The sequence below is a fragment of the Odocoileus virginianus genome, chromosome 16, assembly GCF_023699985.2.
Source record: "Odocoileus virginianus isolate 20LAN1187 ecotype Illinois chromosome 16, Ovbor_1.2, whole genome shotgun sequence".
Lineage (NCBI taxonomy): Eukaryota > Metazoa > Chordata > Mammalia > Artiodactyla > Cervidae > Odocoileus > Odocoileus virginianus.
Window position 1 is genome coordinate 3,942,274 of NC_069689.1, and position 22,679 is coordinate 3,964,952.

Here is a 22,679-nt window from a genome sequence, read left to right on the forward strand (position 1 = left end):
CCCTTTGTTCCCTCCCTCCAGTAGCATGGGGTGTGTTAGAGGGTGTCCCAGCATTGTTGATGGTCCAAGCTCCAGCTGCGATGGGAGCTGGGGCGGGTGGAGGTGGGGGGGACTGGGCCAGTCCTCTGGTGAACTGGGAAGGCAGTCAGCTCTTGGGAGTGAGTTGAAGGATTCTCTGTTGTGCTTAAATATCTCCCCTCCCTGCCTGCCCATCACAGCACTTGAAGTTATCCCATCTAGATTTTGTCCATTCATTCATTCATTCACCTGAAAACCTTTAACTGGCCCTACCTCTTAGCTATGAGGAACCTATTAAAATACAAAAATCCCAGGAGGGGACATTCTAGCTGTCGATGAACACTGAGGGGTTGGGAGCCGCAGGGCTCCCTGTAGGGGTTGATCCAGGGCTTGGAGGAAACTGCTCCCTCTGACCATGCCTCCTGGCCCCTCAACACCCAGCTCTGGCAAGGTGGTGCCAGGCTGCCGGGTGAAGCTGGTGAATGAAGACGCAGAGGGCATCGGAGAGATCTGCCTGTGGGGCCGCACCATCTTCATGGGCTACCTGAACATGGAGGACAAAACGTGTGAGGCCATTGACCCTGAGGGCTGGCTGCACACGGGCGACACGGGCCGCCTGGATGCCGACGGCTTCCTCTACATCACGGGGCGTCTCAAAGGTGAGTGCTGCCAGCTGGGTTCGAGGCTGTGGTGGGACGTGGGAGCAATTATACTGCCACCACTATTTATACCCACTATAAGTGTTGAAGCTCTTAGTTAATGCCACATGCCTTGCCATCGATGAACACTTGAGAAGTTGGGGACCCCAGGGCTCCCTGGGGGGGTTGATCCAGGGCTTGGAGGAACCTGCTCCCTCTGACCAAGCCTCCCAGCCCCTCCACCCCCAGTTCCAGCAAGGTGGTGGGTGCCAGGCTGCCGCAGAGCTGAGAGGTAGGGCCAGTTAAAGGTTTTTAGGTGTATGAATGAATGGCCAATGAAAGACAGTGAATGAATGACATTGTTTTACTTACTATTGTCTCCCGTGGGAAAGATACTGCTATTACTCCAACCTAACTAATGAGGACAACCAGAGAGGTTAAGTAATTTGCCCAAGGTCACATACTAATAAATGACAAACTTGGAATTCAAACTCCTTCTGTAAACAAGGCAAGTGTTTCCAGAAAATTGGAGGATGTAATTTTGGTAGGGGGAGAGGAGGGGAGGGCATGCTGCTTGACTTGCAGGATCTTAGTTCCCCCACCAGGGATTGAACCTGGGCCCCAACAGTGAAAGCACTGAATCCTAACTACTGAGACATGAGGGATAATATTTTGTATTTCTATATGCAAACATGGATATGATGCAGAGTAGAAAACAAACTGGACATAAAATTTAAAATAAAGCATGAAACTTCAAATTTCCCTTGAGCTACTTGGCTCCCCCAGGGAAGAAAGTTGGGGACACCTCCAAGGAAGAGGTGCTTTATTTATGTTGTCCAACGCCCGCAGCATCCCTGTGGGAACCCCACACCTCAATTTCCCAGGGGAAACTGAAGCTCGGTGAGTGGGTGAATGCCTTTCTGGAAATCATGCAGGCAGGTGTGTGATCGAACCTGGGTCCTTCTGACCATAGAGGGTCAGCTCTCCGGGCAGAGTCTGGGTGTACTTGTCCTGAGCCCCTGTACTAAAGCCTATGCTGGGGGCCTGGCCTTGCCTCCTCAGAGTTAATCATCACGGCTGGTGGGGAGAACGTACCCCCTGTGCCCATTGAGGAGGCCGTGAAGACAGAGCTGCCAATCATCAGCAACGCCATGCTGATTGGAGACCAGAGGAAGTTCCTGTCCATGCTGCTCACCTTGAAGGTGTGTCTGGGGGGTGGGGGAAGGAGCAGCCAGTGGGTGGTCTATGAGTCTAGCCCTGGGCAGAAGCAATATTTGGCCAAGACAGTGTGGATGTCACAACCGTATTCTGGAATAAGTTGTCAGTTCTGCCCATACTACGGGGCAGCCGTGGCATACAGGAATCCCTTCTGCCCCATGTTAGAGTTAGTAATAGTAATGTGCTGTCTTGGTGATCCTGGGTTTTCTAGTACAGTCCAGTGTACAAAGTGCTATAGACACCTCCCAGTCTGGTGTCTGGTATCTGATTCTGGGGTAGTAGACGGGCCCAGAGTTGTGGCCCCTGTTTTAAAAGATGATCTCATTGGCTGAGGTCATCTAAATCTCAGTCCTTCCTTCCTTCCACCTGCCCTAAAGGGCTCAAGCAGTCTGAGTAGCATGTCCTATTCATTCTAAAACCAGCTCTCTGAAACATCTCACAGTGTTCCACATCCGGGACGGTCAGCAGTGAGACCTCCTCCAAGGCCCGGGCACATGACCTGTGCAGTGAGGCTTGGTTCTGATCTGTCTCTGGCTTTTCAGTGCACTCTGGACCCTGACACCTTTGAGCCCACGGATAATCTGACGGAACAAGCCGTGGAGTTCTGCCAGAGGGTGGGCAGCAAAGCCACCATGGTATCTGAGGTTGTGGGGAAGAAGGATGAGGCCGTGTATCAGGCCATCGAAGAAGGGATCCAGAGAGTCAACATGAATGCAGCTGCACGACCCTACCACATCCAGAAGTGGGCCATTCTTGAGAGGGACTTCTCCATTTCAGGTGGAGAGCTGGGTAGGTGTTTTCTCTACACAATTGCAGGGGCTGTGCAGGTGGGCAGAGGCCATGGCAGAGCCTGGGAGGTGCCCACTAGGAAGCAGCCTTGGCAAACCAAAGGTCCCTGATGGCACTTCAGGTGACACCTGCCTCCTTCCTGTGGGAAGACCTTGACTGCTAAGTGCTTGGGCTCGTGTTTGGGTAGAGCCTGTTCAATGTACATGTGCTGGAACTCATTCATTTGAACACATGACATTTAACTTTGCTTTGACTAAGAAATCGTTTTCCTCTGAAAGCACAATGAGACCACCAGGCAGACACCAAGGCCCTGTTAGAGTTTGGGCTAGCATTTCACCTGGCTCCAGGGAGTGAAAACACCATAATCTTTTGCAAAGGCAGCTCATGCAACAGGTAAAGGGATGAAACCCTTCTGGACCAATGGCCCACAGAATCAGAAAAGACCTCTGGTGTGGCCTCTGCCGGATGGATGAAGTCGCTCTTGGCTGTGGCATCTTGGGGTGTTCATGACACAGGGCGAGGTGGAAATGGCTTTTTCAATGAGACTCCTTCCAACCGGTCAAGGCTGAACCCAGAGGCAACTATCTACAGGAATTCTGAGCTGCTATCAGAATTCTGAGCTTATCTGGCTGTCTGGCGCTAACAAATTGAATGTAAGGTCAACCAGACAGATGTCCTCTCTAAGCAGTTTCTATAAATGGCTTTGATCTTGAAGTCTCCAGTTACACAGCCAAGTATGAGTTAGCACAAAATGGAATTTAAGCTACCCAAAGCAGAGCCCTTTCAGCCTTGCCTTAGAGAAGAGAACCAAGGCCAAGAAAAGTGATACTTGGAAGACCTCTCATAAAGACCATGGCAGAGGCCCTCCCTGGGCCAGGGCTTTCCCCTGCCCCCATCACAAGCAATCAAAACATAATCTCCAACATCGTATTAGTGATCACTGAAATGCAGGGATGATCTGCCTATTAGTTATGTCATGTAAACTACCCAACTTCCTCTGTATTCTACTGGCCACTTAGACCAACTCTGGTACAGTGTGGGAAGGAGCCACACAAGGGGTGTGACTGCCAGCTTCAGGGATCACCATGGGCCATTTTGGAGGCTGGCTACTTGTTGATCTGGCTTAATTCCAGAGTTATGGAACTTAGTGAGTCTAGAGCTTTACCACATAACCTTCACAGACATCTCAGAGCCCAGGCCTCACTCATCTCTTCCAATTTCTCTTAGGTCCCACAATGAAACTGAAACGCCTTGTAGTCCTGGAGAAGTACAAAGATGTCATCGATTCCTTTTACCAAGAGCAAAATAAGTAAGCAGGGGTCATCCCTCCCTGGTTTCTCCTTAAGATGGCAGGCTGAGCGTCTTCCTGACCCCCAGGTCCTCTTCGGTCTAGGCACATGGACTTCTGGCAAGTCTCTTAGGTTCTCCAGGTTAGGTACAGTCCTGGTATCTGCCAGGTCTTACACCAACAATAGTCAACAATCCCGAGAAGCTTCATGTGTCAACAGTTTTAAGTACTGCTTTTTGTTCAGGTGACAATGAGATTAGCTCTCCTTCCAGAACTAAAGGGCTGACAGTTTGGGACCTTAGCTTCAGGTAGATTTAACAGGCTGCTAGCTCACTTCACCGGCCATCTGGAGGCAGACTGGATGCTGAGGGGAGGGAGGAGAGGGAAGACGGCTTTGATGAAGTGTGCAGCCAGGAAAGCGCTCAGTTGTGACTCCCCTAACGGCCTGGCTTACTGTGGACTGTCATTGGATGCTGCCGCTCCCATCATCCCGTTACCAGGCATTCCATCAATGCATACGCCCACTGACTCTGATGCTTAATAAAAGTGCTGCTGCCTATTTGATTGTATTTAATGTGTAACTTGAAATTAAACTTTTTAACAGAACTGTCAACAAGCACCTGATTTTGTCAACTGAGCAACAGATGAGTCCAGAGTGGTGGGTATTTAGCCCACAGGACAGTGTGCAATAGGTATACGAGTGACCTTTAGTGCCCTGAAATAAGCAAAGGTGAGGGAGGGGGTCAAGGGGAATGTTCTCGTGAAAGCGGTTAACTGGTGCTAGTCTGTCACCACTATGCCCCCTCCGCCCACTCTGAATATTTCAAGCAGCCATCCTTAGTAGCAAGCTGAGCCAAGATGAAACAAGGCATCTAAATGGGTAGAGGAAAGCATACAGCTCAATTAGTTTGGGAATTCTTTATTTGTATAAACTGAAGGGTCACTGATAATTAGCACAATTCAATAAAACAGAAGCAGCAGCAGTTTAAACAAAGTAAAATACACATAAGATTACTTGTCTGGTTACGAGCTTCAAAAAAGGACCCAGACAGGAGTATTGGTTGTGGTTAAAAAACCCCCTTGTACAACGCAAAGCCACAGGTTAGAGATGTTACACAAAGGTCAAGGAGGACATGAGTTGCCTTTGGTGTTGGACCAAAGGGTTCATGAAAATAGTGACTCAGTGTCTGAAGATTAAAGACAAATCATGCTAAAGGTGAGGAACAGAGGAAGGATGGGGAGATGCCTGAAGCTCAAAAGCTGAGCCAAGCCCCAGGGTAGCACAATTTTGTGAAATAATTCAGGCTGAGTTTGCAGCTCCTCTTTCCCTGGTGGTGCTGAGGCAGAGGGCAGTGATTTGGTGCTTTGGGGAAGGAGAAGCCACTGAAGTGTAAAATTAATAGCCAGTACTCCAGGTTCCTAAATTGCAGTCAAAATTTATATGGTGAGGCCTGTTAGCCATATCAGTGGGAGTGTGGTCCACTTCCGGTCAGCGACAGACAGGCTGCAGAAGAGGGACTGCTCCCAGGCCCAAGTCAGGGTCCCCCAAGGGACCAAGGGGCAGGGGGTCGAGGGCTGTGTTTTGTACCGTGCTTGATACACGTCCAGTGGAAAGGAAGGACCACCCCTTCACTTCATTAGAAGCTCTTACCAAGAACAGTAAATCTCAAGATAACTAAAATAACTGAACACACAATCCACCTGTGTCTTTGTACCCGATATATTACCTGTATCCTATGAACAAAAATTACATCTCTCATTAGATATTTCTCCCATCCAAAGTCTTTATTCATACTCAGTAATTTATGTAAAGTACAAATCAGTCTTTACTTTCCATATCGCTAAGAAATATACCATATTCACTGTTTTTGATGTAAACTTTCCCAGGAAATTTCTCTTGTGCCCATTTAGTTTTATAAGAATATCCTCTCGTGCTATTATGCCAACATTCTACTTTATCTCCATTATATTTTTCGTAAACCAAGAATATCAGTGTTTTTCTTTAAAAAGTTAGATGTTTTCTCTTAGTATTTCTGTATCATGATATTTACAGTGAAAGAAAAACTATCTTAACTGAAGCATAAAATGGTTAACAACAGCAAATGATAACAGTTCACTTGAGAGTTTACAAAAAATGTATACCAGATAGACATTTAATAAATAAAACAAGCACTTGGAAGAAGTCCTTTGAAAGCAGGCCTAGGGACATTACCTGCATCCTCTGCACAGTTCTGTTAAGAAAAAGGCCAGGTCTAAAAATGTACTCTGTCAAGAAACAAGCAACAAATGCATAAATGCATACATAATGGGAAGTATTCTAACACAGGCTGATGTGGCGTCCGCTAGGAGTGACTGATGCAGATACCATCTGTAGAAGCCTTAATCTAAATCTTTTACTCGCCGACAGATTTCGTCTGTGAAGTCTGAGCATTTTGAATTGCCTCCCAAATCTTTGGTTAAGCTCTGAGAAAAAGAAAAGGCAAAGACAGAAAACGTACCCACATGTTAAACCAAAGCAAAAAACGTTTTTATTTAAAGTCCTCAGTGAGACACTGGCTGAGTGAGTTACCTGGCTACTTGTTCATTTAGTTCCTCATTTCAAAGTGAGACTGGCTCCACCACCATCCACCTACCCCAAGCAGACTTGGAAAAGCTAATTGGATAGTGCACACAGAAACACAGCGAGAATGAGAACAAGTCTCCTGGGACTTCCCTGGTGGTCCAGTGGTGAAGAATCTGCCTTCCAGTGCAGGGGACATGGGCTCAATCTCTGATCAGGGAACTAAGATCCCAGGAGCTGCAGAGCAACTAAGCCCGCACACCACAACAAGAGAACCCACTAGCATGCCTCAACAAAGACCCAGCACAGTCAAAATTAAAAAACAAAACAAAGCAAGATGCTCTCACCCCAAAGGGAAGGAGGGAGGCTTTCCAAAGTTTTTCCCTTGATCTGTACAATAGATTTTAAGGAAGCATTTGATCACGGACATATCATTGACAGCAAATCTAAACAAGAGGTTGCATAAATCTCTTGGGGAATTTAATTTTTTTTTTTTAAACACATTTTGACCTATTTTTGGAGGCTGAGAAACCAATACTAGGAAAGTATTTAAATGACTAACTCTTCAATTCCCCCCTTTAGGAGAGAATTCCTCCCATTTCCCCTGTTTTCTACCAGCTTATGCTCTTTACTCCCAAACAGAACTCAATATATTTAATTCTCTCGTTTCATCACATCCTATGCAATTTAAAGAGCCTACTGTGTAATTTAGGCATCTCTCTCCTGGGTTATATGAGTAGCTTCCCTAATACAGCGTCAGAACAAAAAATATATATAATCACATGCCCTTCAATATGACTGTATCAGGCTGTTAAAAACAAGCTTGGGTTTCTTATGTTTTGGCCACAGAAATTTCAAAGTACAGAATTTTAAAAAAAATAAGCAGCAAACCTTGAAGACAAACCTTGTGCTAAGTGAAGTAAGGCAGTCAGAACAGTACAAGTGTGTGATTCCGCTTACGTAAGGTACCTAGAGCAGTCAGATTTATAGAGACAGAAAGTAGAATGGTGCTTGCCAGGGGCTGAGGCAATGGCAGAAAATAGGGAAATCATTGTTTAATGGGGACAGTTTTGGTTCAGGAAAATGAGTCTGGAGATGGATGGTGGTGAAGGTCACACAACAATGTGAAAATACTGGGTATTTAATACCCAGTAGACTGTGTACCTCAAAAATTATTAAAGTGGTCAATTGTGTATTATGTGTACTTTATCCTTTTTTAAAATGATAACATTTTTTTTTTTAATGAAGAGATCTTAGGCTAAGGATCAGTTTTTCGGGCCCAGCCTTGTAAAGCCATGATCTTCTCCATTCTCCCACTTTCAGAATAATCGATCACAACCCTCCCACAGGCTACAACTGCTTATGGAAACAGTGAAGCTTGTTGGGTAAGAGCCGGACTAGGTGTGAACCCCAACTCTGCCAGTTAGGAGCTGTGAGAACTTGGACAAACTTAACTACTCTCTCTGTGCCTCGGTTTCCTCATTTATGTGCTCAGTCACTTCAGTCATGTCTGACTCTCTGATGCCCCATGGACTGCAGCTGGCCAGGCTTCTCTGTCCATGGGATTCTCCAGGCAAGAATACTGGAGTGGGGTGCCATGTCCTCCTCCAGGGGATCTTCCCAACCCAGGGATCGAACCTGCATCTCCTGCATTGGCAGGTGGATTCTTTACCACTAGCACCACTTAGGAAGCCCTCATCTCTAAATGGGCTTAATTACAGTATCTGTGTCACAGAGTAGTAGAAATTTGCTGAGATTATGTGTGTGTGTGTGTGAATATATATACACACACACACACATATATACATAAAGAATATAAGATCATGTAAACATTCAATTAGTATCAACTATTAATACATCTATAAAACTTCTATATTACTTTTATATCACAGATGCATATAAAGTAACACAGAGCACCACTGTATTACAGACACATCTACATCTTGCTAGATTTCAAGCTCCTTGAAGTCTAAGACCTTACCTTATTCCTTATTTTATTATATCCTCCATACCTTATAATGTATGCAATAGATGTTTGCTGGAAAGAGGAAAAAACTACCGAGAAAAATTATTGGACTTAGCCAAGATCCCATGGGTAGCAACAGGAATAAGCAGGTCTGCCCTGCTCCAACCCCCACATCACTGTCCTTCCCACTGCACGCTGGTGCCCCTGCCTCAGTGCCTCTCAACCCTCCCCTGATGAAACACATGGGTCCTCCCTTCAGAAGATGCAACATGTGCACACCCCCCGAGTTCACTCAGGGAGCCTGAATTAGGGATGCCTGCTTGACGCCCAATCCTTTTGCCCTCTTGAGAAGAATCATCATCTGTCCTTCACATACAAAACCCAAGGAGGAAATGAATTTCACCCAGCACAAGTGTGGCAAGATCACTGATACCTTTCCATCCTTAATTGTAGCAAAACATGCCGTCTCAATCTTTGCGGCATGGTCAAAAAGCCCCATGTGGCGCAGCATCATCACGGCGCTGAGCAGGAGGGCCGTGGGGTTGGCCATGTCCTTGCCCGCGATGTCCGGGGCGGTCCCATGAACCTGCAGTGGTGGGGGTCGGGGGGCGCACAGTCAGAAGGGGGACAGAAGCAAACAGCTCTCCTCCGGGGAAGCTGGGCTCTTAATCAGCTTTCCTCTCTGATGGAAAATAGCTATAGAACAGCTATCCAGACACAGGTTTTAGAAATAAAGCCTCAGAAAAATGAAGAGCTAAAGTAATTTTTTTTTAAGTGTAAAAAGACGAATGAACAATCTTATCCAGTGAACTTCTGTTAAAATATTTTAACTGAGGAAGGAAACATGATAAATAATAAGGATACAAAAGAAACCAGAGGGAAATGAATGAATAAACTGAGCTTATACAAAAAGCTAAACAAAGCTTCACTTTCTTTTGACAACTGGAAAAACTCAAGCGTTAACAGATACTTATGCAGACAATCTCTCTTGGGTTCTCATGTCACTCTGACTTGAATTCTGCTTCAGGTGTCACCAGGGTCCTTACCGACTCGAAGATTGCAACTCCATTGGCTCCAATGTTGCCGCTTGGTGTCACACCGAGACCTCCAATCAATCCCGCACACAGGTCACTGGGGGCAGAAAAACATTTCAAAGGACATTTTGAAAAACAAAACAGCTCACCTAGTGGTCAGACTTCTATCTTTATATACCATTCTCCACTGAGAGAACCTAGGCTCCTTGGAAAATGGCTGATTTCAGGATTAGTCAGGAACATATAGGATGAGCCTGAAGCACCTTACTATGCCAGAGAGCAAATAAGGGGCTGTGTCAAGAGGGCACAGACACAACTCAGAGGGACTGACACTGGCCAAGTCTGCGCAATCTAAGCACCAATATCAGTGATGATAGCGAGGGGCAGAACTCCTGAGTAAAATAGAAGCCGAGAGTCCAAACTGACATAGGTAAGTCCGTAAACAAATAAGAGGGAAAGAAAAGCTTATCCTTGCAGTAGAATGCCAACTAAAACATGTAAAAGGAATGATGGGCTTACGAAAGCACCATTTGGCTACCAGCACCTGTATGTGTGTAGAGACAGAGAAATGAGGAGGAGGAAGGAGGGAGTAATAAAGTAAGTCTGATAAAAATGTTAACATTTGGTGAATGTGATGATAAGTACACAGGATTTCCTTGTACTGTTCTTGCAACTTTCCTGAAGGTCTGAAATTATGCCAAAAGTTACCCCCCAAAAAACCTTGTAAAAATGAACACCCACCTTCCTAGCTATACATGATAAAACACTGAAATCAACCAACCAACCAATAAAATATCTGTAAAGTGGGAAGAGGGAACTAATGGTCAGGGAACTACAGTCCAGAGCTAATTTGGCAAATGAACAAAGGAATAACCTACCAACATGTAACCACTGATGTCACCACCTGAGGTGTTAGAATTCAACTCATATCTTCTAACAAATGCTATTTTTATAACCCTTGATTAAAATTCTTAAGCCACAATTTATTTTTAGAACATTTATAAATAAACTGTAGGCTAAAACATGTAGCCAGACTTACCTAAGGATGTCTCCATACAAATTTGGCATAACAAGAACATCAAACTGGGATGGGTCTTGGACCATCTACAAAAAATGCATTTGTGCATTCAGCAATCAAAAACTGCACCACATGTACACACTATACACCACAAAACATAGCAGGTAAGTGTGAATATATACTTACATTCAAACATACTGTATCAAGGTACATCTCATTAAATTTAATATCTTTACAGTTTTCTGCAACTTCCCTGCATTTTTGCAGAAAAAGCCCATCTGACATTCGCCTGTATTTAATCAAATAAAAATTGTTGAAAGCAAAGACTTGCAGAGAGAAAAAGATCAAATCAGAGAAGTAAAGTTCAAGAAATTCAAGTTCCAGAAGCCAAGATGTCTGATTACAGTAAAAAAAATTTTGGGGGGCAATCAGTAAAATGCAAATTTAAATGTTTTGGGATACTTCTGGAAGCACAGAAGGGTAAAAAAATGTAAAGTAGTTTGATCATAATGAAGAAGACTATATTTTTGTAGTGTTACCTAGCAAGAATTAAGAAATATCTATTAATAAGGAAATGTCAAAATTGCCTTAAGGTTAACTTACTCAATTATTTAAATAATTTTACTATTTTACATGCTCAACATTTTTATTAGGTTAGGAAACCTGCTTCTTAACACACCGAGTTAGCCTTTACTGCACTAGGGATGAGGAGAATTCAAACTGCTAGAATGATACATCAGATCAGATTAGCACTATGAGCACTATTTTAAGCTCCTGAACAGGTGGCCATTTCAGAAACATTCCTGCTATTCCCCTCCTAACACAGGAAGGACTGCCCTTTTATAGACGTGACTTAGCTAACTGGTCACCTCATCTGGGGATCCAGTTTCTCTGGCTTCCTTCTCTTCCCCGCCTTAAACTTCTGGGACCTGAATTCCTGCTGCCTCCATACTTGTTCATCACCCACCCAAGGAAACACATCAAATAGAAGACTCTGACACAGGAGCAATGCCTGACCCTCTGACTGGCTGCAAGGCCGTCTTCCAGAGCTATCAGGAAGCAGTGAGCAAGCTGCAGAGAGGAAAAGCAAGCCCTGCCACTGCTTGGCACCCACACAGCTGAAGGCAGCACCGCCCACCGGGACTCACATGATGTTGGCTTTGTGCACAGCCGTGACGTTGCTCCGGTGGTTGTTCCGGGCATATTCAAAGGCAAACTCCGCAATACGCTTGCTCGCCGCCTCGGTGATGAGCTTGATACTCTGCACAACTCCATCCACGATCTGAAAGAGAGGAAGTCCTGTCTTGCTAAAAGGGTGTGGCAACCACCTGGCTCTAGACCGCCGGTGTGTGCAGACAACACCATCTGTGCCAGGCCTGCACGGCGCCAGCTGCCAAGGCGAGTATCATGCATTTGGCATGTCGGCAGGGTTAGTCATGTTCACCCCAGCCCGTGAGCCCCATATTATAAGCTCCACTGCACAGATGAGGAAAACCAAGCTGCAGAGATGGCTACCCATGAAGCTGAGGATTCAAACTTCAAACAGAGGACAAGTTCCCAAGCCTGTGCCCTGAAGCACCCAGGCATCTGTTTGAGGTGACAAGACAAATACCCACAACTCCTCACTGAGTGAAAGGGAACTGTCCTTGGGAAATGTTTTCACCTGGGAATTTGAATAATAGTCCCAAGTGCCCAGAAAGCAACCTAACTAAAAATGAAAAAGTATCCAAATGAACATACCACATGCTCGATTCCACTGTATTCTCCTTCCGTGTTCTCTCGAATGGTCACAATATTTACATCATGGTAAGGAGTTTTATAGCCTTCGATTGAGACACATGGTCGGACATTTGCATAAAGATCAAATGTTTTACGCAGCAATAAATTCATAGATGGGTGCCCAGCAGCTATTGGTGTTTTTAAAGGGCCTATAATAAAGAAGAATATACAGATGACAAAAAAATACATTCCAGTCGTTTTTTTTCTTTATAAACACAAGCTCATAATGTTGACACTTGTCCCTCAGCATCGAGTAGGGGAAGGGATCCAGCAGATACCAAAATCCATGGATGCTCAAGTCCCTTATAAAATGACATAGTATTTGCATATAACCTACACACATCCTCCTTTAAATCATCTCTAGACTACTTATAATACCTAACACACACACACACACACACACAAAATATCTAACACAATGTAAAGAGCTATGTTAATAGTTGCCAGTGGAAGTATTCAAGTTTTTCTTTTTGGAACTTTCTGGAATTCTCAATAGTTTCAATATATGGTTGGTTGAATCCATGAATGCACAATGCATGGATATGGAGGGCCAACTGTGCTTGAAATTCTAATTTTCATTTTTTCCACTGTTCCATCAGAGCTGTATTTAGGATCCTTTCTTTGGACATGAAGTAGCTATGTGACACATCTAACACGCATGCCTCATGAAACGAGGGACACTTTTACCAGCGTCCTCTGAAAGGACAGACAGGGGTTCTGTCTCTAAGTCTGATGTCCTCTTCAGCATAAATGAGCCCACCCATAGCTGGTCACTCTCAGGCCGCGTTGAGCACCACTCCCAGTGTCACCTACATACCCTGTAAAATGTGTTCTGCCTCTCACTTGACCCTCTGCTTCCGATTCAAATATGGAAGAAATTTCCTCAGTGAAGCTTTCTGGAACATCAACTGCACTGAACACGACTGACTGAGGACCAAGCACTGTATCAGGTCCCTGACATTAGCTAATCCTATGACACCACCTCCTTAGTGCTCAGTTCCAATCTGTCACATGCCAGTATTTTGAATCATGAACTGGAACATATATAAGCTAAAACTAATAAAAATATAAAAATCATGCAGAAGATAAACCCAGGTAAAGATAAATACAACACCTGTCACAGAAATCAATAATAACGATCATATCACATCAGCACTACCTTTCAAGCCCATCTTGTTCTTATCCATGGACTCTTTGGCTTCTGGAGGGATCATCCACTTTCCTCCCGGACCTTGGATGGCGGTGACGTTTCGCTCCTCCCACTGAATAGGTGCCTAGATGCCACACCACAGAGCACAGTGAACTGGAAAGAACTACATGTGACTCACATTCACACTGCAGCTATAAACAAACTTCTTCAACTTTGGATGCAACTGGTGAAAACACATACAGTAAAGGTCCAGAAAGTTCCTGGCATGCAAGAAGAGATGTCATTCTCCAGCATGCCCAGAGGGATTCTCCACATTACCCTTGTCCAGTCATCACTCCTAGCTGCCACCTGCCCACTTCTTTTTTTCACAATGACTCTTAGCGTGGCTATAATTAGAATATCATAAGGAGCAGAGAAATAGGATTCATAGAAGTATCACATAGTACGGATGCATGGATGAACTTTGAAACATTATGCTAAGTGCAAAGAGCCAATCATAAAAATGTAATTTTAACACTCTATTTATATGAAGTGTCCAGAATAGGCAAATCTACAGAGAGAGAAAGTAGATTAGTGGTTGCCTAGGGCTGGTGATGGGAGGGGGTAGGGTGGAAGAGATAAGGGTCATGGGGAATGACTGCTGATGAGTATGGGGTTTCTTTTTGGGTGATGAAAATGTTCTAGCATTAGATTGTGGTAATAATTACACAACTCCATGAATGAAATGAATTGCATACTTTACATGATGAACTGAATAGTATATGAATTAAATCTCAATAAAGCTGTTAAGAAAAAAAAAAGACATATTATATAACCTATGAAGGCAAGAGTCTTAAGGTATAAACCAGTTCTATCCTTTCTTTTTAACCACATGTTTCACTGTGTACACACACATCTGACAGCCAGCGGGGAATGCACTAGGAACAGGAACCAGAGCAAGACTTGGTCCTGGCTCACAAGGAGCTCACAGCTGAGAATGAGCATAGTTCAGCTCCCTCCGGGAACGCTTTTGCATAAGCATCATTTCTGATATAGGAGTTTTAATTAGAAATGCATATAGAAAAACAATGTATGTTTAGCATAAATAAATCGAATTCCTTGACTTTTATCTGTTGGTATCAAAATTAACCACTTATTTAATTTTATACATTATTTCACCTAGCAGCTATAAATAGCAATAATAAATCATCAGGTCAAACAAAATCCAACTTTCCTAAATTCCCATTTTTAAATATCTACCTGCATTGAAGGATAGACTATTTGATAATAATACCTCATATCTGGTATTACCACACCAGGAAAAAAAAATCTTTCAAAATCTCCTATATATCAATAATTTTTTGAAATATCTATTGTTTTCTTTTTTTTTTGGCATGAAGGTAGAAGAAGGTAGAATGAGGGAGACAGGTGACTTGGCAGGACTTAAAGACCTTAAATCAAGGCAGAGTTCAAAAGTTCATAAAAACTACAGTACTGCTTGGATTCCTTTATACATAACTGATGCCAACACAGTAGCTTAAACCAGTGATGGCAGCAACAACACTCTTCAAGTCAGAATCTGTGAAGTTTTAATGAGAGACCTCACCAACTTCATATAAACATGAACAATTCATCCTAAGAGTTCACAGACTCCAAATGGCTAAGAAAACTTTTGTACAAATTATTATCAAAAGTATGTAAGCCCACTTACTTTGGCAGCATCAAAAATCTTCATAACTGCAGCAGAAATTTCTGGGCCAATTCCATCTCCTGGAATTAAAGTTACTGTCTTAACCTGAATATAAGAAATCATCAGAGGAGACAGTAAGAATTGATTTTTGAAGGTTTAAAAAAGAACATCGTTCAAAAAGAAATCCAGTTTAGGGGTTCTTAACTCATAAAAAATGCCTTTAAGAAAACAGACCTACCTCCCATCAAAGTGGAGGCAAGAATCAAGAGATGCTACAACTCTACTTCCTAGCTGAGTCCAGAGGTTTCAAAAAGAACTTAAGCAATGCTCTCCAGAAAAAACAAAAATAAACTACCAAGTAAACTTCCCAACTGAAATTTCTTTTCAGACAAACTACAAAGAGACCACTTAGTTCAAGTCTGTAAAACCAAGAAGAGTAAAACATTTCAACAGTGTTCTCTCACTAAAATTTAGAGGGTTTCCTATGAAGGCAGGCATATTCCTCTCCACCAGGAGCCTAGAAATTTCCATTCCTCATGTAACTCATTCAGTCTTACAAAATGCTCTCAGACACCTCCAGAATAGCACTGTGGTCTATTTTGACACGCAGAAAATCAGATTTCACATCAAGAGAGGGTCTGTTTTCCGGAGTTCCTTTATAAAACTGGCCCCTAATGACAGCAGTAATCCAAATAAGCCCAGTGAAGTTTATTTGGAACCATTAAGAATATGCTATGTGATCCTGCCTGCAATGTCTGAATCACACTTCAAATGACATAGTGTATCTATAATGTAACATCAATTTAATGCAAAGGCTTTAAATAGAATAAAGCCAGCATTTCAAACACAGGGGAAAAAAATATGTAAAGGAAAATGATGAGAGGATTTAAGTGAGGACTTCCATGTGGAAACTATATATGTCATTATTTGTGGACTTTTCCCTCCCTAGAAGTTTGGCCCAGACCATAGTCCCTAGCCTTTCTCAGTTCTAGTTGCCTATGCTGGTTTGGCTAAGCTAGAGAAAATAATCGAGGATGGAAACAATTTTTTCTAAGAATTAAAAAAATAAAAAGTTTGATTTAAAAAGAAAAAAAATCACTGATTTCCCTGGTCTTTTAGCTTCTAGTGATGCTAAGGGGCTTCCCAGGTGATTCAGTGGTAAACAATCTGCCTGCCAATGCAGGAGACTGGGGTTTGATCCCTGGGTTGGGACTATCCCCTGGAGAAGGAAATGGCAACCCACTCCAGTGTTCTTGCCTGGAAAAATTCCACGGACAGAGCAGCCTGGTGGGCCACAGTCCACGGGGTCACAAAGAGTCAGACACATGATGTTCCCTAAGCAGGTGGACTAATTATTTTTGAATTTAACTATACGATGGAAGGAATCTTTTTTAAAAATTAGTTTCTCTTCTTATTTCTCTCAAATATAACCACCTTCCCACCAGGATAATATATATTCTAATGGAAAACCTGAAAATTAAGTAATAGCAGAGAGCAATTATCATCTCATTAGCTTTCAGAATGCATCTGAAATGCTAACAAGGCTCTTTCTGCATCTTTTGTAGCAAAAGCAGAGCCAAAAGAACCCCTTTGGCTTCTTCTTCCTGTTCTCCCAACATGTAATACAAAATGTCATCAGGCCACCAGAAAAATCTACTTTACTTCCAGAGTTCAGAAAATAAATGAAAAAAAAAAAACAGTACTATGCTCTTATAAATACCTCATGGGGTAAGATGTTATATGGGAGTATAGGAATTATGAATCCAAATCAGATTCTGTAAAAAGGAGGTAAAATAAAAACATACAGGAAGTCACTGACCCACAGTCTTAGAATGCTCTAAAAATGTGGTACCAGTTTTTAAAGGACAGAACTCTAATGCAGGGAATTCTAAAAGCAGCAGATTTAATGAAACAGATGATCCATTAACAGGAGAGTCTATGAAGACTACATAAGGAAAGTATCAATACATATAAGCCTATAAGGGCTTATAGATATTTGAGGCATTCTTAATTGGTGATCAATCTACTGTTTTCAGGGAAGCTTACAAAATAAAAATGCGAAGCAGGTTCTGAAGCTTCTCAACAATTTTCTCTCAACTTGTACTAATTTGGAGAAAAAACTGTCTTATCCAAATAAGATTGTGAAATAAAGTAACAGGCTCAAGGGTAATTTCTATCTATTTTTAAACAAGCCTGGCTTCAAGATATAAATGTGACAGGTTTATATAGCCAGCTATAATACAATCTTTTTAAAAATGTACAAGTGACCTAATAAGATTTACACATGTTCATCAGTAATATATAAGTATGGCCACTTTTCCCCAATTTTAAATAAATAGAGATTAAATCCATATAATAAACGTGTTAGAGCACTTTTCTTGAGAAACTTCTAAAAGAGAAAAAATAAAAGACATAATTATACTCACACCACCAGCAAAACCTCTGGTCACCTGTTTTTGGTTGTGGAATGCCCCCAGCAGCCGAGAGACCTACATTTAACATCAACAAAGAAACGTCATGCACAGAATTAACCACATAGTGTTAAAAGGCAGACACAGCACCGTCTCTGACAGCTGACAATGCTGCAGCTTCACACAGATACATTCAGGAATTTCCGAGGAATATTTTTGTCATGTATTAGCTCAACATAGCAAGTTCTCTTGGATTTGAAAACCAAACTATTCAGTTTACCTTTGCTTTGAGAATTTAAGTACATGTACTTTTAAAGTTGATTTTATCAATATAAGTTGTCAAAAGATGTTGAAAATAGAATGAAACTCTACTTTTTTTTAACTCAAACACTGGATTTTCCTCAGATGATCTGGACAGTTTTATGTCCACACTCTTGACCACTGGATCAATTTGAGGGTCACACCCCCTAGGAAAACTATCACTAATTTTAAGAGCCAGCAGGCTCCTTATGAATCCCAGAGTCCAACTCACTCATTATACAGTGCAAACAGTGGGTTCAAAGAGTAGGGATTTGTCTAAAGCCACAGAGAAACCACAAAGAGACCAGAATCTGGGTCTCCTAACTCCTATTCCAGGGCTCCTCAAGTTACACACTCTACCTATTCTTCTCCCATGAATATTAAGAAATTATACTTTGTAATAAAAATCTAACAAAGTTTATTCAATACCTTCTTGACATGTGTCATATAAAATGAAGATCTTAAATAAATTATCTACTTCTGATAATATAGGTAATGCCACCATTACTTTTAATTACTGGGATGGGAAAAGATATAAAAAAATAAATAAATGTGACCTACTAACCCCATTTGGAGAAGGAAATGGCAACCCACTCCAGTATTCTTGCCTAGAGAATCCCATGGACAGAGAAGCCTGGCAGGCTACAGTCCATAGGGTTGCAAGAGTCAGACACGACTTTAAACCACCACCAGCCCCACTACCCAAAGATGTTGCCATTGGTACATATCTTTTCCACTTAACACTATGACATACCAGAGATATAAATTCTAAAAGATTATTTTGAACTTTAATAATTCAGTTCTTGAAAACTGGTACAAAGTCACATTACATTATAATACACAGAATATAATCAAAGAAATTGGCTACATAGACCAAAGGTGTTAAAACTAAAATTCATTAAAAGTTTTAAAGGTTAACTTTTTTTCATGCTAGATACATGAGCAAAGATACATTTGTTATATCCTTAGACTTCCTTTTGGGGGACAGTTCTTATAAGTCCTGAACCTTTGGCTGTAGTATCAGCATAAGTAAAGAGACACCAACAGCCAAGGAGCTGAGAACAGGTTGTATCCTCTAACCCAGCAACTAGTTATCTCTCTGGACTGAAAATAAAATAAAAGATAGGGCATGACCCAAAAGAATACGCTATGCCAAAACCACTGGCCAAAAACTCAATCCTAGAGCGTGGTTCATCCACCAGCAACTGGGCTATTGGAAGGAAGGGAGACCACTTTAAGGCTATGTTATAAAATTTGCATGGGTCCTTCTCCCCGCCCTTCAGAAAGAGACAAAAAACATTCACTCAAAACAGGCCTATGTCTCTGTGGCAAAAGAACCAACCAAACTAACTGATTTAAAATGTAAATCATCACAGCACTGTTTATAATAGCCAGGACATGGAAGCAACCTAGATGCCCATCAGCAGACAAATGGATAAGGAAGCTGTGGTACATATACACCTTGGAATATTACTCAGTCATTAAAAAGAATTCATTTTTATCAGTTCTAATGAGATGGATGAAACTGGAGCCCATCATACAGAGTGAAGTAAGCCAGAAAGATAAAGACCAATACAGTATACTAACACATGTATATGGAGTTTAGAAAGATGGTAACAATAACCCTATATGCAAAACAGAAAAAGAGACACAAATGTAAAGAACAGAATTTTGGACTCTGTGGGAGAAGGCGAGGGTGGGATGTTTTGAGAGAACAGCATCGAAACATGTTTATTATCTAGGGTGAAACAGTAAACTGATCACCAGCCCAGGCTGGATGCATGAGACAAGTGCTCGGGCCTGGTGCACTGGGAAGACCCAGAGGAATCGGTTGGAGAGGGAGGTGGGAGGGGGGGATCCGGATGGGGAACACATGTAAATCCATGGCTGATTCATGTCAATGTATGACAAAAACCACTACAATACTGTAAAGTAATTAGCCTCCAACTAATAAAAATAAATGGAAAAAAAATAAAATATAAATCCACAAGGCAAATATTTTCATGTTTTGTTCACTGTTCTTCTATCTCCAGTACCTAGAAAGTGTCTAGTTCATAGTAAGTGCTCACAATACTTTTGGAAAAACTGAGGCCAGTCTCAAGTATCGCTCTGTCTGATGAGTTCCCACTCCAGCAAACAGCTTCAATACTTGCAATAATTTTCTCTAACAACCAGTCTTTTCCATATTTGTCATCTCTCCTTTGTGACCTTAAAGTAAGGCAGTACTGCATCTAAATCACCCAGAACTTAAAGTAAAATAAGATTTTTTAAAGCACAGACTGTCTTCTATTTTATATTGTACTTATATAGTATACATATATAGTTATATGTATAATATACATATATTACATCATTTTATCTTTTATGAAACCTGGGGAGATTGTATTAGTAGCCCTTTTCAGATAAGAAGACCAAGACCAGGCTCACAGAATAGGGACTGAACCTGTGACTTCACCCATAGCACCTCATTTCCTTTTTTACCTTCATCCTCCAACTTAAAAACATATAAATACACTCTTGAAAGTATGACAGGTACTCAATAAAAGCCTACTGATGGGAAACTGCCTCATTATAATTATAGTATTTTAGAGCCAGAAAGGTCTTTAGAAATCCTTTAATTTTCTCTAAATAAAGCTTCTTTGGAAAAAAAAAATATATATATATATCTATATCTATATCTATATAAGCTTATATATATATATATATATATATATATAAGCTGCAGATCTCTTTTTTTCAAATAGAGCCTCAAATGTAACTCTTAATAGAGGACTTATTTTGACTGAAACTCACATCCAGCTCAGCATCCTGGGACATCAACCTCCGAGGCACTGCCTACTCCAGTCCCTAAAGGGAGAAACTGGCCCACAAAGGTCAAATGACTGCCAGAGGTCAAATGACTGCCAAAGGTCACACTGGGAGTCCATATCAGAGACCCTCATCGTCTGATTCCACAACCTAACACTTTCTGAATACCTACTGCATAGTTTTTTCTTAGAGACCACACTAAAGGAAAAACAAATTTACTAGCACTTTACTAGCTGTTTTAGTCTCTCATTCTGAACTCTTACTGTATCGACCAAAGATAATTAGGTGTTAAGTGTAAGCTCAGTGATTGAAGGACTGACTTCTGTTTAGACAATGACACAGAAGTTGCTTTACCTTCAGGAGTGAATGTGAAATAAGTTACCATTACACACAAGTCCAGGTCTGAAGAGGGTAACAAAGCAGAACCCAGTTACTAAATAAAATGCAGCTACTGATGCCCACTGTCTGCTTGAAGGCTGTAAGATAAGTATATTGACAGATAGGACAGCTTCAGACTTCTGTGTTGCTTCTGTATGTATTAGGTGCTCTCACATTATTTTATTCAATCCTCAACAACTCTGTGAAGCAAGTATAGATATTTTACAGATGGCTTATTAAGACTCACAAATGTAAAGCAATTTGCTCAGGGTCACATGGCCAGTGGTCGCACTGCCAAGATTTAAACCTAAGACTCCTAAACTCTGGTGTAGAGCACTTTTCACTAAATTAAACCTCTGCAAACCTCACTTTAAACTCAAAGCAAGGGAGAAACACAGTATCAAACTTTCTAGAGAAAAAATTAAACTACTTATGGTAGGTTTTTAGGGGATGATTCTCTAAGGGCAACAGGAGACCTGAGGGCCCATTTTCCCCTCTGCCTATAATTTGTTGTCTGACCTTGGCCACAGACAGAGCAGGCAAAATGGGACTTGGAACTGGGATTCCTGAGACACCTGGGTTCCTCTTCCAGTTCTGATAGGGATTTCCTGTGTGACCTTGAGCAATTACGTTTTCGGGCACAGTTAGTTCCACCGAGGAACCAAGGAACTGCAGATGGTCTGCAACCCTTTCCAGCTCTGGCAGGCATCCCAGCTGTCAAGGTGAGATCACAGGACGCTCACCCACACAAGGTAAAGGAAAGGCGTTGCGGTCTCCCTCTTCCAGTCTCTGGGTGCTCAAGTTCCAAGGTACAACGTGCCCCGTGTCCTTTGAAGGGGAAATAGCTACAACAGCAGACTGGGAAGCACTCCAAGGGAGAAAAAAATCTGGCAGGAAAATGACCCCGGGATTCCCTCACCTGAGAAAACCTCTCAAGCCCAACGCACGTGCCGGTGGCTAGGGAGGTTACCCTGCCGGGGCCGGAGTAGAGACCGGGGGAATGCCCAGGTCGTGCTGAGGCGGACTCTGAGCGATCAGCAGGCTGCAGGGCCGCGGCTTCGGAAATAGCCGGGATGGCGGAGCCTGGCCGGTGGCTCCGGTGACATTCCCGAGCTCCGCGCGAGGCCTGGGCTCCGGCCGGGACAGATGCCGGTGGTGGCACTGGGGTTTCATAGGGAACAAGACCGGTGCTCCCCGCCTTGACCTTGATGCTGTCCCCGCCCCAGGCGCGACCTTCCGGGAGCGGGGCTGCCTACACACCGCCTGCGGGCCACCAAGCCAGGCGCACGGGCGGCCGGGACCGGCTCCCTGACTGTTCCCAGCCAGTCGCGCGCCGTCGCCTCCCCATCGCGGCCCGCGCGCCAGCCCCCGCCCAGCACCCAGTACGCCCGCCAGCCACATGCGGGCCTGCCCGGCGCTCACCTTGGAGATCCACGCGGGCCCTGCCATCGCGTCCACTCCTCTCACCCCGGCGACAGCGGCGGCAGTAGTGCGCAGCCGCGCAGCCAGCGTCCGGAGCCCGCCCCCTCTTGGCCCCGCCCCTGGAAGCCCCGCCCTGTGGGTTCGCGTAGGGGATTTTCCAAGCACCCTCCCGGTCCGGGCCCTGGACACCCGGCTCCGCTGGCCAATCGCCGGGCTCGTCTCGCGGCGGCTGG

At 43.1% G+C, this 22,679-nt stretch overlaps 2 protein-coding genes across 2 annotated transcripts in view; one reads left to right on the top strand and one right to left on the bottom strand.

Moving 5' to 3' along the window:
• Positions 1-4,557, top strand: part of ACSBG1 (acyl-CoA synthetase bubblegum family member 1) — a 63,958-nt gene extending 59,401 nt beyond the window's left edge. Inside the window, exons 11-14 of the mRNA XM_020883875.2 lie at positions 460-677; positions 1,719-1,858; positions 2,417-2,663; positions 3,891-4,557. Coding sequence (XP_020739534.2) covers positions 460-677; positions 1,719-1,858; positions 2,417-2,663; positions 3,891-3,976 — 691 coding nt within the window. The 3' untranslated portion in view covers positions 3,977-4,557. The remainder of the gene's footprint in view (positions 1-459; positions 678-1,718; positions 1,859-2,416; positions 2,664-3,890) is intronic.
• Positions 4,558-5,717: 1,160 nt separating this feature from the next.
• Positions 5,718-22,551, bottom strand: IDH3A (isocitrate dehydrogenase (NAD(+)) 3 catalytic subunit alpha). The gene is made up of 11 exons (XM_020883869.2): positions 22,447-22,551; positions 17,554-17,616; positions 15,149-15,232; positions 13,468-13,582; positions 12,270-12,457; positions 11,678-11,811; positions 10,716-10,818; positions 10,551-10,615; positions 9,524-9,608; positions 8,911-9,063; positions 5,718-6,414 (listed from the first exon to the last, which is right to left on the bottom strand). The coding sequence occupies exons 1-11, from the start codon at positions 22,471-22,473 to the stop codon at positions 6,331-6,333; spliced, it is 1,101 nt and encodes a 366-aa protein (XP_020739528.1). The 5' UTR covers positions 22,474-22,551; the 3' UTR covers positions 5,718-6,330.
• Positions 22,552-22,679: the final 128 nt, after the last annotated feature.

Bases quoted from the DNA above. Each gene is read 5' to 3' on its own strand.
- IDH3A (XM_020883869.2), bottom strand. From the start codon at position 22,473: ATGGCAGGGCCCGCGTGGATCTCCAAG. The intron at 10,819-11,677 runs GTGAGTCCCGGT...GATTAAATACAG, and splicing joins GTGCACAAAGCCAACATCAT to GCGAATGTCAGATGGGCTTT. The intron at 9,064-9,523 runs GTAAGGACCCTG...CCACCACTGCAG, and splicing joins GAGTTGCAATCTTCGAGTCG to GTTCATGGGACCGCCCCGGA.